A 15,693-nucleotide genomic window follows, 5' to 3' on the forward strand; every position below is an offset into this window, starting at 1 on the left:
AAGACAATGTGTGTTTTAATTTTAAGCCTTTGCTTCAATAGCAGAAGACGTGGTCAATGGGCTAAAACCATGTCGAAGGCTTGCTTTCCATACTTTGTCAATATCAAACATCTTGTTACCACATTCATGCTCATTCCAACCTTCCAATGCATGCAAAATCCCGGCTATTCTCCATGCACTCATCACCCTTCTTGGTAGCCAGTTCTGGAATTATAACAAAATTAGTCATGAATGTCCTAAGGACTTGTACCATACACAGATAATCAAATGATTTTTCTAACCTCACAAGAGTCTACATTTTCAAGATGTTTTGGGATATTCATGGCTGGTGTGTTGAAATAGAAGCAATCCTTGCGAACTTTCCTTGGTGGAAATTGTGAAAAAGGAATGAATAATGTTCCTTTTGGTGCTTGCAATTGTTCATCTTCACTCAATCCGTCCCCTACTAGCCATATCTGCAATATAATATATATATATATACTTTAATCAAGAAGTATTATTTTCTCGGTTGTTCTTGTGAGGATATATATATATATGCAGGGGAGGGGTATGGTTTATACTTTATACCTTTGATGCATAAGATTTTGAAGGGACCAAATTAGTAGCAACCTCAGGATTAAGTAATGATTTTAGTCTCTTGTACTCTTCTCCATCTATCATAACCTGTATATAAAAATTTCAATGAAAAAAGAGACGGAGAAATGAAAATCATTGTGGAGATCAATATATAGTCAAATATACCTGAGTTCCTCCTTGGCACAAGGCTAGGGCAATAGAGTAAGCAACTTTGGAGAAACGGCCTCTAAGTACCACTTGGGAAGTTCCTTTAGGAATGGAGTTTAACACTACAGCGACGGCTAAACTACTACCATCCACCACCTTCACTTTCAACTTTGGATGCCTCCTTATGTAAAGTTCACCATTCTTATTCACCTGCTTTTCCTGCTACAATATTACATTTGTGTATAATTGTTATTTGAGGCATTATTTGATTTTGTATAGTTTTACTTGCCTGATTTAGAAGTCCAAGGCTCAAAACTTTTACGCCTTTCTGATCCGCTTCCATAATTGCTTCCTCAATCAAATTGTTAATAGTATCTCTTTGCCATTGCATAAAGTACTGAACAAAATAAAAATAATTAGGCCAATTGATCTCTTTAACAATGTATAACTCAGAACTAACAATAAGTTCTTACTTGTATACTATATTTTGGGATAGCCCAAGTTTGTATTTTGAGATTCCTGAACAAATTTCTCTCAACAACAAATGTGTGACCATAAATCCAAGTAATAAAAAATGACCATAGGGTGACGGGCGACATCAACCAAAAATACCACTTGGAAGTGTGAGGCTTTGAGGCCAAGGATGCAAATCCTAGTCGAAGATGGTAAATGGATTCTGGGGTTGTTAGATGTGTTAGGTGCACCACATCAGGCAATTCAGCTTTCCTCTCAAGTGACTTTTCATACAACGTATCTGAGGACTTATCCACTGTACCATACAGATAGTCATACATTGGCATAAAAAGTGAATAATTTGATCTAAATTGAGTGTGATGTAGTGAGTGGAACCTGTGCCATCAAAGAACTAATATTAGTGGTAAAGAATAAAACAGATTGTTCACAAATAAAAAATCTTCAGGATTACTTGTCTGCCTAGTCAGTCCATTAACATACCCAATGAAATTCCACAAAGTAGGGTCTAGAGAGGGTAGATGCTGCTATATATAAATAAAAATTGAAAAACAGGGTTGAAAAGACTCACGAAGGCGTATATATCAAGTACTTGAGAGGGGGGAAGATAGAGAACGTCCACTTTGGAATTAGCTCAAAGTTGCAATGGCCCATGAGGTTCATGAAATCAAGATAGATGGCATAAGCAACAATTGAAGCTATAGAAGCAGTCCCAGTGAATATTGTTGTGGATAATGGAATAAAAAAGAGCGTTAAGTATGTTACAATCTCAGCAAATGGGTGAATAACAGCTGCCAGCCAAAAAGAAAAAAAAAAAATGTAAGCATTTGCAGATAGTTGATTAAATGCTACAAAAGTATTTGAAGACGAGTTACCAGTGTGAGGCTCGGTGACAATGGAGGAGTGATGATGGGAATGATAACGAGAGTATAGAAAATGATGATGCAGAGCTCTGTGTAGCCAATAATAGAGGAACTCTACAGGACCGGTATGAAGCAAGGCAGTTATAATGATCCCATCAATCCTCCAAAGAGGCAAGTGATGAGTCTCTGCGAACTTCAGGTATCCAATGTAGAACACCACTCCATTAAGTATAATTTGATCATCCCTATAAAAAAAAATCCAACCTTAATCAATCATGTCATGTACAATTTATTTTGCATCCATCTTCTTTTAGTTTTGTTAGATCCTGTTGAAAGTACTGCCCAAAGCATGGTTAGACACATGCAACCTAGTTGGATATGCATATCAAGAATGGGGATGCTTGAACGCGAAAAAAGGTGGGAAATGTATGTACCAGTTTGTTTCTCTGTCAACTTGATCAAATTCGATGCTTCTATCAAGAATCCGATTATCACCCTTAGCAGACCTGTAGCGAGATAGGGATATCCACATTTGGTGGTGAACCATTCTCATGACTATATAGAGGAATATGAATATGTATGAAAAGTCCCTCTGGCTTTCTTCTTCGCTCATGAAGAATGAGTATATGCTATGACCCACAAATGGTGCCAAAACCAAGTACTTCATCCCAACAATTAAAAAAAAAAAAAAAAGTTAAAAGAGTTAAGCAAAAGGTGTTGGATGATGAAGCTATAGTAACTTCATCATCCGACACAAGATCGTTGATTCGAAAAAGATACAGAAGGAAGAAAAGAATACACAAAGCTAATTAAATGCATTAAGCTTGTCGAAACGAACACGCACAATCATCTTGTTCTGTTGTATCAATGAAGGAACATGTATTCCAACAACAGAAAAAGAAGTACATATATACTGTAAACATAACATATTTTGACTGGAAAAAATAGTTGGAAATTCAATAAAAGAGTACCTTAAAGTTGCCAAGGGATGCCCAAGGCCATTCTGTAAGGATGCCAGGTTTAGTAGCCATTCTTTAATTTGTGTTATCTTAAAATCCCATGCTTCCACTGCCTTGTGTGTATATATATATAGAGGGAATGCCAACCTTCTTAATCTATATTCCCTTAGGGGAATATAAATGCGAAGAATAATATCAAATAGTCCTGAGATTAAATTATAGTACTACTTAATTTGTTGTTTGGTTGGCAAGTTTGGAATATCTCATCTCGAGATTAATAATTAGTACGAGATAACTTATCCTAGGATAAAATAAGTAAATGACAAAAATATCCCTTTAAACCCCTTTTATACATCACTTTTCACATCTTGAAGGGTATTTTTGTAAACGAATAAATTGTTATTAAGATTTATTATATTGAATACAACAAACCAAACACTCAATAAAAAATAATAATAGCATAACTTATCCCATCATAACTAATCTCATCTTAACTTATTCCATCATAACTAATCCCATGATCATAACTTGAATTCAAACCAAATCATCCCATGATAGTTAACTATGCAGGAACAAATCATCCCATCTAACTACAAGTACGATTTATGTTTTTTTCTTTTCTTATTGCTCTTCCCCGTTTCAATTTATATGACATAATTTGACCTAGAACATAATTTAAGTATAAAATGATGTCCTTTGTAACTTGTAGTTATAGTATTTTGTGTCTACAATTAAAAACATGTCATTAAGAGTTATTTGTTTTCAAATATAAAAATTTATCATTACCCTTTGGGATGGCCAAGTGGTTTGGGTTTGAGACCACCAACAGATTTACCTATTGCAGATTACCTCAACCGCGTGGTTTGCGAGCTTGCGGGTTTGCTTTCATATAAAAAAATATAAAATTGTATCATTCGTATAAACGAATAAGGAAATAATTTCACTTTATGAAGCAGAGGAAGTATGAAAGTCAACGATGTTGTAGTCCTAATTCAAATGTGAAATAACATAGGAGTGAGTTTTTATGGGACCGTGTGACTAGGGCGGCAAATGGGCGTAAAAAACAGGTTGGATAACTGACGAGCGGGTTGAATATAGGTAAATTTTATGTATTCATGTATATATATTTATTTTGAAACCCAAGCAAAGTGTGGCGTACTGGTAAATTTCTTTAAAAATTGACCCTCTAATCCCATTGTGAACATGAACAATCTTTCACGGTTTTTTTTCAGAATTTATTATTATAAAAAAAGTGGAAAAATAATAAATTTAAACCCAAAAAAATCGAAGGGTCCATTTCCGAAGGCTAAAAATCACTTTTCATCTTCCCAAATCCCTAAATCACTTCATTAGTTCTCCCCCCAAGATTCAAGAGCCAAATATTAAATCACGTTTCAGGTCTCTTGTGACAGAACTAACTTTTTGTATCTATAAACTATATATTACTAGTTTCTTGAAATTGTATTTTGTTAGTTTATTCGTACGTTTATCTTTTTATTATTTTTCAAACCCCCTAAATGAAAATTCTGGATCCACCACTGATTGCGGTAGAACATTTCTTTCACTATTACTAATATATAGTTTGTGTATAAATCAAATTAATGTTGTCATTCTGCGTCAGCAGAAAAATTCTGATAATATTAACTTTGATCATCTTAAATTTCATCATTTCCGTGTATTATGTGATTTGTCCAATTAATATTTATATGAAGTTTATTGGAATCACATGATGAAAGTATGCAAAAAGGTGGTTATGGCAGTTAAGTCTGTTAGCAGTCATAAAGATGTTTAGGCAAGTTGTTAGTTAGTTGTAACCAATTCCATTTCTTAATGTGTGACTTTACAGACTGACATGATTCCTATAAATAGAAAGTGTAAATGAAATCAACGTGTGATCAATAAAAATTCTTCTGCTCCTTCTTCTAGATGCTTCTTCCTTTCACTGTCTCCTTCTTCTTCTTCAATTAGAGTTGCAGAGATCTGCAACAATGGAGCTTAGCTCCATGATTATACAATAAAGTTGAAGTTGAAATTGAAATTATAATCATTTTTGTAAATATTTAACTTTGATCATCTTAAATTTCATCAATTCCATTTATTATGTGATTTGTCCTCTTAATATTTATATGAAGTTGAAGTTGAAATTATAATCATTTTCGTAAATAAATAGCAAGTGCAAAGTTTTAATATCATCTATTTATGTATTTTAGGGTGTAGTTGAGTAGTCAATAAAATGGTTGAGAACTATGGTCTAAGGAGTTATCTAGTACCTGTTGATGTTAGAAAGTGTCAGGTATCCTGTGAAATTAATGGAGGTGCACGGAAATTGGCCTGAAAACCACGGTCATTAAAAAAATAGTCTATTTAGGTTGAAATTCAAAATTTGTTCTTGATTAACACTAAATGACTACTCAATAGTCAATACTCCATTGATGAACTTTCTAATCAATATTATAGAGAAAAATGTTCTAATCAACACAATGTACAGCCCGTTTTTTACTTTTTACCCATTTTACTGCAGGTTGATAATGGATCGATCCATATGTAAAATGGGTGGGTTAGATAGGGGCGGGTAGGGTGGACCAAGCAAAAATGAATTGGAACTGCTATCATTAAAGTGTGACCAATTAGGGGATAATTAACTAGGAGTTACCTCTACGAATAGATTGTGCTAACTAATTTAGCTATTACACGTATTAACTAGTTGAGCTATTAATGTGTGTAACATTCGTATCATATGAGGTGTTAAAATTAGCTCATAAAATCATAACCCGTTCATATTTAAACAGAACAATTTACTTAATTTTATTAATTGGGCTTATTTAGATTGCTTAGTTTAGCCTATTTTAAAATTGAGTTGATATGCAATCAGCAACATAGATTGACACATGAAAAGACCATTTTTTATTATTTAATATGTTTTATAGTCATAATAAAAGGGAGAAAATTTTTATTACATACTCAAACAAATTTTGAATTTAACACTTGGTATATTAAAAATTTGTTAGTAGTTTCTTTCTTAGGTTCTGTGCTTAATTAAGCATTTTTACATAAATTGGGATGAGATGATTATTGAAACATGTAAACAAAAATTTACCTGATACAATTGTACTAAGCTTACTCGTTAAAATGTTGTTTTGACCAAATAAAAATTCATTATTTATCGTGTAAATGAGGGGTAGGAATTGTTGAAGAAGAAGGAAGCTGACGATTGGAACATGTCAAAGGAACAGGTCCAACGAAACTGACTGACAAGTTTCCAGCACTGCTCTAGAATTAGAGTCGCACTAGAATTACAACCTCCTTATATAGGGAGAGAATTGTAGAGTCCTAAGTTAACTATACTTAGAGTCCTACTACAATACTTATTACTACTATAATAATAATAATAATGTAATTATAAATAATCTAATCCTAGTCGAAATATAATCCTAATCATAATATAATTCATAATATAATCCTAATTAATATAAGTAGTCTAATTCTAGAGCAGTGCTGAAACTCGTCAGTCAGCTTCGTTGGACCTGTTCCTTTGACATGTTTCAATCGTCAACTTCCTTCTTCTTCAACATGAATTGGTAATGGAATTATGTCAAAAGTGAGAATTCTCTTTGGTGGTGTAATTAGTTATTGTTTGAGTTTTTTTTTTCTTATTTATTTTTTTTATATTGTTTGAGTTTCATTTGGTTAATTTGAGCTTGAGGGATGAACATCTGGCCATTGGATTGAAGAAGATAATGGTGATCCCCAAAAATGGATTCAAACATTTGAAGTTTCTTGATTTATTCAATGACTTTACGAAAATAATTGAGTTCACAATCAAATATTTATACATATATTATCATTTGAGCAAAAGTTATTAAATTTCTATGAAATTTGTACACGACACATGCATTCACTCCTAAACATGGTGCCTCTGTTTTTCGAAGTTAGCGAATTTAGAACATTCCACATAATTCAAAAATAAATTTGATCATTTTTTTGTTAGGAAAAAGGCCACGTATGGACATGCAACACCAAAGTGCTAAACACTATTAATAGACAACATATATCTGACCCGATCTATTAATACTAGATCTTACCCGGATCTAGTTCAAAAGCGCAAATTTAATCTTTTATTCCTATATTTGTTTGCGTAAGAACTTAAGAAATGTGACAAAATCAATTTAATCTTAAATTGCCTGTAACTCCGTCCTAATACGTGTCTCTTTTGCATTTGAACCACATCAATCCAATTTATCTCCACAAAATCTCCTTTCTAATCAGAAGTTTCAAGAAATTCACATTTTCTTCCTTATATCTTATTATGAAAATTAAAAATTGTAGCCTATTACTCAAAATTAATTAGTTACGTTATAATTCGAAAAAAATTAATAGGTCAATTGGTTTGTTATATTTGAACTCTCACATTAATAAGCGACTTGCCAATTACGTCATCTAGGATTTATAGCTTATGCTAATATTAATTGTGTGTGCATTAATAAAAGGGAGTCGCCACCCATTTTAATTACTCAATATGTTAGATTAGATTAGGTAAGTACCAAAAAAAAAAAAAATACAATTGTTATTTTTGGATTAATTTCTGTGGCATTTTTTTCAGTCAATTTTTATAATTAAAAATAATTTAGCTTTAGAGTTTCTATTTTATTTTTAATAAAACGGTTTATAAACACACAAAAAATTCTATTTTTTGTTTTACATTATAATTTTCAAAAATATTTTTTAATTCTTTTGAACTATATGTCCAGTCAAACACGGTTCTTTTCTTCTTCTTTTTTTTGTTGAGGAAAGTAATACAATAAAATTAAGATAATTTGAATGAAGTTATTACATACGAGGACCAATCTAAATGATGCAATCCCTAAAAAAAATTTATGTGTCATAAATGTCCTGGAACCTCCAAACTAAGTTAGCTAGTGTGTGATTATAAATTGGGACAGAGTAATTATAATTATTGAACGCAAAAGTTCCATTCAAACCTCCTTTAAATATTTTACAATACATTCTTAGTTCTTTCCTTTTAAAAAATTGATTACTAGAAGCTATTATCTTTAATTTAAATAAAATTACCTAATAATATTTTTTTATTTTTTAAAATTTGATTTTAAATAAAGTTTTCATTTAAGCAAATTTTAATGGAAAAAATAATTATATAGATTGAGTGACTTTTAAAGTAAAAATCAAAGTTGAGTGACTTTGTAAGTAAAATATCTATAGTTGAGTGACTTTTGGAGTAAAAATAAAAGTTGAGTGATTTTATGTGATAAAACTCTTTAGTTGATAACCATTGAGGATATTAAATTTATTTTAAACTAAATATGTTTTATAGGACAAAATTACTATGTAAACAAGAAGGGAGATTGATGCTGTAATTTAATGATCGTTTAGTTTCATTTGGTTGAGTTGGGCTGGATGATTGTTAATTTAAGTTGAGAGTTCGACAGATAAAGATAGACATCATAGGTTTTGAGTGTTTGAGGAAGATGGTGGCACATCCGTTAGAATAGTAACCCTATTATTAAAATTTTATGGATAAATTTGAATTATTTCACTTGGTTAAAAAATAAGTCTATTTGTTAACTTAATTAGAAATCTATTCAAGAAAATTTTAAATTACACTTAAAATCCTTGAGACTCGAAAAATTCATGTTAATAAAAATTATCTTTTGAATTTGATAAAAATATCAGAACTTAATTTCCGACTCGATCAATCTTGATGAATTTGATCAAACTTTTCAAATTCTAAACTTTCATAACTAAAAATCTTCTTAGAAACATATTCAATCACTTCAGAAATAGTGACACCATTTCACAAGTCACAAACAGTAAAATGAAGTTGTGGGAAGGGTCCAACAAGGGGAAAGAGATTGCAAGCATAAACGACCACAAGGATCGCTACACAAATATTTAACTTATTATAAATCCGAAATTTCTAAAAAAAAATATGTATATATATCTTAAACTATGTGCTTAGTCAAATAATTCCACATAATTTGAAAAAGAATTAGGCAAAAAATTAAAGGAAACAACTAGTAGTCTTAAATTTACGAAAGATTAAAATTATCCTTGAATTATGCAAAATTAAATAAAAATGCACTCAATTACTCCATTTGTTCAACAATGTACTTGTTCACTATTAACTTGATACACTCCTTAAGAAACAATAAATAATAGGGGTAATATTAATATATTATCATTTGACTTTATTAAATTTAATACATTAATGAATGTGTTAGATGATAAATAACATTTAATAGCAAGGGTAAAATAGACACAAAAAGTAAATTATCTCTTAAATTTCCAATTTAAATAAATATTGTTCAACAACTATTGTTGGACGGAGAAAGTAATAGTTTGGTCCAAAAGAGAGTCTTCCACTTATGGTTTGGACTAAAAATGTCTATAGTGTTACTTAATTGGTCACTACGTACTTTTATCTAATAATTATCTTACTTTTTTTTCTTTTTAAACACATTACTCCTGATAAAAATATTTAAAATAAAGAATTTTATTTATGTTTCTTTTCTTTTAAATTCACATTAACTAATAAATAAGTAGGAAATGAGCTTCTTCCTTTTTTTTCATTTTTTAATCTCATTTTAACTAATAAATAAGTAGGAAATGAGCTTTTTTTAAAAAAAAATCTCATTTATCAATGAAACTAAAATACCTACATATAGTACCTTTTTAACTGTTAATATAGATTATATACATAAGATTATAACAATTTCATCATTAATTTCATTTTCGATAACGATAAAAACAATTCTAATAAAATAGAAAATATTTGTATGTGTAAAGTTTTTTTACAATTGAAGTAAGAATAAGTATTTACTAATAGAAAAAATATTATTAGGAAAATAATATATTTAAAAAGAAAAAATATATATATTAATTTGTTAAAAGGACATTTTAACCCATTTAAATAACAATAACGATTTTTTTTAACCAACTATTGATGACAGAAATATTTTCAAATGAAACTATTAAATGAGTATTACTCTGGTTAATTTGTGTATACAAGTGAGTATCACTCTTGAATTTTTCCACGTTAGTTTTCACCAATTCTCTTTGAATTCTGCTAACTTGGTTAGTTGTGTGTACCAATCTGTGAGTAGTAAGAACATAAACATATTATCCTGGTAGGTTATACTAAACCATTTGTCACAATGTTTGTACGGAGTTGGGTTGGGAGCATGGACCGAGGAAGGAGAGAATTGACATTGGAATAGTTGATCTTAAAGCCAAATTTTAATAAGAGACCTTAAAATTCAAATCTTATTTGCTAGGTTAGCCTTGTACATTGAGGACAGATTTTATTGAATGAACTTTTTAAAATACAACACCTTGAGCAACAAAATACATCTGTTGCACAAAGTCACCAGTGATCCAAGATTCAATAGTAAATGCATCAGTCTTAATTAATCCGATTAAGCAACGGAAATCTTGGTTAATGGGCAAAAACCATGTCCGAGGCTAGCTTTCCACACTTTCTGAGTATCAAGTATCATGTCACCACATTCATGCTCATTCCAACCTTCCAATGCATGCACAATTCCAGCTATTCTCCAGGCACTCATCACTCTTCTTGGCAGCCAATTCTTGATTCAAAAAGTAGAATCACTCATTTAATTACCAAAACAAGATCAAAATTAGTATAGAGAAAATTAAATAACCAAGGCTTTCTAACCTCACAAGAGTCTACATTTTCAAGATGTTTTGGAGCAATCATGGCTGGTGTGTTGAAGTAGAAACAATCCTTGCGAACTTTCCTTGGTGGGAATTGTGAATAAGGAATGAATAATGTTCCTTTTGGTGCTTTCAATTGTTCATCTTTGCTCAATCCATCCCCTACTAGCCATGTCTGCAATGTAATCAAGAGTTTCTTTTTAAATCTATAGAAATGAGATGTTGGGGAAGATTCTTTTCTATATTTGGACTTTAAGAAAAGCCAAAATTGTTCAAACCTCAACATAGTGATAAAACGTTGGGTTAGGAGATCGAGGAGGTGCAAGTAAATGTTACAAATTGACTATATATTTCAATCTGTTTCTGGTTTATACCTTTGAAACATTATAACATTTTGAGAGGACCAAATTAGTTGCAGCCTTGGGGGTAAGCTTTGCTTTAAGTCTCTTGAAATCTTCTTCGTCTAACATGACAACCTATATAAAGAAAATTATGATGAATGAGAGAACAGAAAACCAAAAATGGTGGAGGAGATTAATAGTCAATTATACCTGAATTCCTCCTCTGCACAAGGCAAGAGCAATGGAGTTAGTAACTTTGGACAAATGACCTCGAAGGACAACTTGAGAAGTTCCTTTAGGAATGGAATTGAGAACCACGGCCGCAGCGAGGCTACTTCCATCTACCACCTTCACTTTCAACTGAGGATGCCTCCTTAGGTAAAGTTCTCCGTTACTATTCAGTTGCTCTTCCTGGAAAGTTACATTTGAAATAAAGCATAAATATGAATTGACCCTGTTCAACCTACAAACATTGATATAGGGTGAGGGGTGAATTCTTTTTAAATCTTTTTCTCCATAATAACAATATGTTGAGATTGCTTACAAAACATTTTGCGATAAGCTTGCAAGATAATTACCAGTTAAGAATAGATCATGCATTTTTCTCATAGATAAATAAGGATGGGTATTATAAGGCTTTTTAGACACATATTTTGACTTGCCTGATTTAAGAGTCCAAGGCTCAACACTTTTATGCCTTTTTGATCTGCTTCAATGATGGCTTTCTCGATCATATTGTTAATACTCTCTCTTTGCCAGTACATAAAGTACTGCAACAAAATTAAGAATCAAGACAAATTACTAATCCCTTTAACAACGGACCTACAAAATGTATCAACAATCTTCAATAATGATAGCTTAATTACTTGTATGCGATACTTTGGAATAGCCCAAGTTTGTAATTTGAGATTCTTGAACAAATTTCTCTCAACAACAAATGTGTAACCATAAATCCATGTAAGCATTATTGACCATAGTGTGACGGGCCACATTAACAACATATACCACTTAGAGGTGTGAGGCTTTGAGGCCAGCGATGCAAATCCAAGTCGAAGATGATAGATGGATTCTAGGGTTGTTAGATGTGTTAGGTGCACCACATCAGGCACTTCAGCTTCTCTCTCAAGTGACTTCTCATACAATGTGTCCGATGACTTGTCCATTGTATCGTAGATATAGTCATAGAGTGGCATGAAAAGGCAATAATTTGTTCTGAATTGGGTGTGATGTAGTGAGTGGTACCTGTGCCATCAAAACGTTGATATTAGTGGCAAAAGAATAAATAATCACAAATACTGAGCTTCAGTTATTACTGACTATACGAAAAGTACATTTGAAAGAAACATTAATTGAGTAGCTAAAGTTCATGAATCTTTCAGAAGTAGCACGAAAAAATGTCTTAGCTGCTGGCTTACATAAAGGTCTTGTTATCAATAAAGACATCCTATGTAGATGTCAAGAAGACAACAAATGTTCTTAAATCTAATATAAAAACTGAAATATGATCTAAACTCTATACATTGACAGTTGAATTTTTTCTTACAAGTTATAATGGAGGTTAGTTACCATTTTAACCATGTTACTTATTAATGATTAATTTAATAATAATTGCCTAATTAGAGACATCGTTGTATAAAACATCGCGGATAAAAAAAACTTAAACTCATTAAAATACAGGGCAAGAAGTTTTAACTCACGAGGGCGTATACATGAAGTACTTGATAGGGGGAAAGACAGAGAAGATCCACTTAGGAATTAGCTCAAAGTTGCAATGGCCCATGAGATTCATGAAATCAATATAGATGACATAAGCACCAGTTGAAGCTATAGAAGCAGTCCCGGTGAATAATGTTGTGACTACAGGTATGCCAAAGAGTGTATAATATGCTAGTATCTCAGCAAATGGATGAACTACAGCTGCCAAAGAAAAAGTAAAATAACTTTGTAAGCCATACAAGTTGGTAATTGATTGGTAAAACTGCATAATCCCCCCGTTAGTTATCTTAGGCTAGCTCTATGAATTTTCTTAATGATGACAAGAATTGAAGTGTTACGTCACGTGACTTACAGTATGGCGTGACAATAGTATATATCTGAGTTTAAGGGTGTGCTTGGTAAAATGTCTTTCTTGGTACATAAGCAGAAAATAACATTTGTGTATAATCTAGGTGAACATGAGAGTTGGAGGTGGGTAGAGCTGTCAATATGGGCTGACCCACTCTATCCGGGCTAATCTATACAGGTTTTGCAATTTGACGGGCTAGCTCATTTTTTATGTGGGCCAGAAAATGATCGGTCCACAAATGCGTGGGCTACGGGCTTTGACGGGTCAACCCTCTTTTCTTAAAAAAATATTCTTTATAATTTAAGAATATTATCATAAATATCGACTAGTGTTACCACTTGTTAATCAAATATACAAATAAAATTATCTATATAATATTTATTAAGTTTGATTTCAAGTAAAAACATAAATAGTTAAATAGAAATATTAACCTAATTGTTTTCCAATGATCATAATAAAACACAAAAACTATGATAATATTCAATAGGCTATGGCCTATGTAGTGATTCCCTAGAAATTTTAGGAACTTTATTTTATCTAGTACATATTTCATAAACATAATTTGTATTTAAATTGTAATATTTCAAACTTCAAATAGATTTGGAGTATAGACTCATGTTATTTATAAGGGAAAATTGTATATAATGGCAAACTAATAATTCAAATTAAATGGTATAACCACACTTTGATTTAATTGTGTCCTGTAGCAAACTGTTTGCCAGCGTCTCTCTCCCTCAAACTCTCGCTCGCCACTCTCCTCTCTCGCTCACTCCCTCTGTGTTCTCCTCTCTCGCTTTATACACAGAAGTGTATAAATTGCGTTTCTGTTTGTATAAAGCGAGAGAAAATTGTATATACACATGCAAATACATATATATTCGTCCTATACACTTATAATTATACAATAAAAATGTTCTCCTGCCCAGTTCTCTTGTGCCTTTCTCTCTTTCTCGTTTTATACAACAGAAGTGTATAAATTGCGTTTCTGTTTGTATAAAGCGAGAGAAAATTGTATATACACATGCAAATACATATATATTCGTCCTATACACTTATAATTATACAATAAAAATATTCCCCTGCCCAGTTTTATGTTTGTATAATGAAATTATACAATTCTGAAGAGGAGCCAACGAATTGTACAATTGCTCTTTTTGTATATATGTATAGCGAAATAGACAGCTTTTAATTGTATATGTATAGCGAATTATACATATATATGTTTGCTATGGAGCGCAATTATGCAAACTTTGCTATAGCATACAAATATGATTTTTTTGTTTGTTATATGTGAAAGTTACTCTATTTATAATACTCTATTTTATTTTTATTTGGCCCATGGGCCGGCCCTATCCATATTTCTCAAGCCCACAAATCGACAGGCTTATTCAGGTCAGGCTAAAGAGTCTTTTTCTTAAATGGGCTCCAAAAATCATAACTCAGCCCTATCAAATCACGGGTTTAGGCTAGGCCGGTCCAACGGGCCTAGCCCATATTGACGGCTCTAGAGGTGGGAGTAGTCGGGCAGGGGTGTGAGGGTGATGGGGATGTAGTGTGTTAAAGAACGCGGAGGATTGAGGAGACAATCATTGTGGGATGCTACTTGTGGAGCTTGTTTCCCCTACTTTTATTGGGGAAGTCATTTTCCTCATTTATATGAAACTTATTTTCCTTGTTAAGAAGTCTCACATCGGTATAGGGATAAGAAATCGATCTCCTTATATGGACTTGGACAAACCTCCCCTTATGAGCTAACTTTTAAGGTTGAGTTAATCCCATGTGTCATATATTTACATGGTATCATAGCAGGGTCAATCTCACCCAATGTTGGGGCACAAAAAGTAAAAAAAATTGCCTATTGCCCACACACCAGAAGCTAAGCACTGGGCGTGAGGTCTAGGACATAATTTAACATGGTATCAAAATCAGGCGCATCCCAATTTGTTGTTCACCGATGTTGGACCCCCTTTTTAGAAGTGTTCACACTCCCATTGAGGTGTGGGTGTGCCAAAGAGTGTTAAGAAGTCTCACATCGGTAGAGGGATGGAAAATCAATGTCCTTGTATGGACTTGGACAAACTTCCCTTAGGTGACATATCTTTACATTCCTAGATTTTATTTTCTTCAAAATTACAACTAGTACTTACCGAAGATCAATTTCAAATTAGTTAGAGAAGAACTAACATGATCACTTGCATGTATCTTCTCCAGGATTGATCAGATCTAATTATTCAAAGTGATGGAAAACAATTACCAGTGATTGGCTCAGTAACAATGGAGGAGTGGTGATGGGAATGGTAACGAGAGTAGAGAAAATGATGATGCAGTGCTCTGTGTAGCCAATAATAGAGGAACTCTACAGGACCAATATGAAGCAAGGCAGTTATAATGATCCCATCGGTCCTCCACATAGGCATGTGATGAGCTTGTTCCAGAATCAAGTATCCGATATAATATACCAACCCAAAAAGTATGATCTCATCATCCCTACAAAACAATTAATTATTCAATAATTTAATTTTGCATTTGTCCTTTCGTTTTGTTAGATCCCTTGTATCTACAAAAAGTGAAAAAAGAAGGTA

At 32.3% G+C, this 15,693-nt stretch overlaps 1 protein-coding gene and 1 long non-coding RNA gene across 5 annotated transcripts in view; one reads left to right on the forward strand and one right to left on the reverse strand.

Moving 5' to 3' along the window:
• The window catches only part of LOC125875057 (very-long-chain aldehyde decarbonylase GL1-5-like), a 16,418-nt gene continuing 725 nt past the window's right edge, over nt 1-15,693 (reverse strand). Inside the window, exons 1-10 of one of the 4 annotated variants that reach the window (XM_049556151.1) lie at nt 3,029-3,110; nt 2,492-2,718; nt 2,070-2,302; nt 1,766-1,985; nt 1,197-1,572; nt 1,013-1,120; nt 742-945; nt 568-663; nt 282-455; nt 1-204 (exon numbers count right to left, since the gene is read on the reverse strand). In XM_049556151.1, the coding sequence (XP_049412108.1) occupies nt 22-204; nt 282-455; nt 568-663; nt 742-945; nt 1,013-1,120; nt 1,197-1,572; nt 1,766-1,985; nt 2,070-2,302; nt 2,492-2,718; nt 3,029-3,088 (1,881 nt within the window). In that variant the 5' untranslated portion in view covers nt 3,089-3,110 and the 3' untranslated portion in view covers nt 1-21. Of the gene's footprint in view, nt 205-281; nt 456-567; nt 664-741; nt 946-1,012; nt 1,121-1,196; nt 1,573-1,765; nt 1,986-2,069; nt 2,303-2,491; nt 2,719-3,028; nt 3,111-10,443; nt 10,618-10,706; nt 10,881-11,079; nt 11,182-11,256; nt 11,458-11,704; nt 11,817-11,912; nt 12,289-12,743; nt 12,964-15,365; nt 15,599-15,693 lie in introns of those variants that run through there. The other 3 variants (XM_049556128.1, XM_049556135.1, XM_049556143.1) reach the window with 3 other exon arrangements.
• Nucleotides 15,406-15,693, forward strand: part of LOC125875127 (uncharacterized) — a 14,130-nt gene continuing 13,842 nt past the window's right edge. Inside the window, exons 1-2 of the long non-coding RNA XR_007447347.1 lie at nt 15,406-15,552; nt 15,658-15,690. This is a non-coding gene — a long non-coding RNA (uncharacterized LOC125875127). The remainder of the gene's footprint in view (nt 15,553-15,657; nt 15,691-15,693) is intronic.

This window comes from Solanum stenotomum, chromosome 1 (assembly GCF_019186545.1).
Source record: "Solanum stenotomum isolate F172 chromosome 1, ASM1918654v1, whole genome shotgun sequence".
In the NCBI taxonomy this organism is placed as follows: Eukaryota; Viridiplantae; Streptophyta; class Magnoliopsida; order Solanales; family Solanaceae; genus Solanum; species Solanum stenotomum.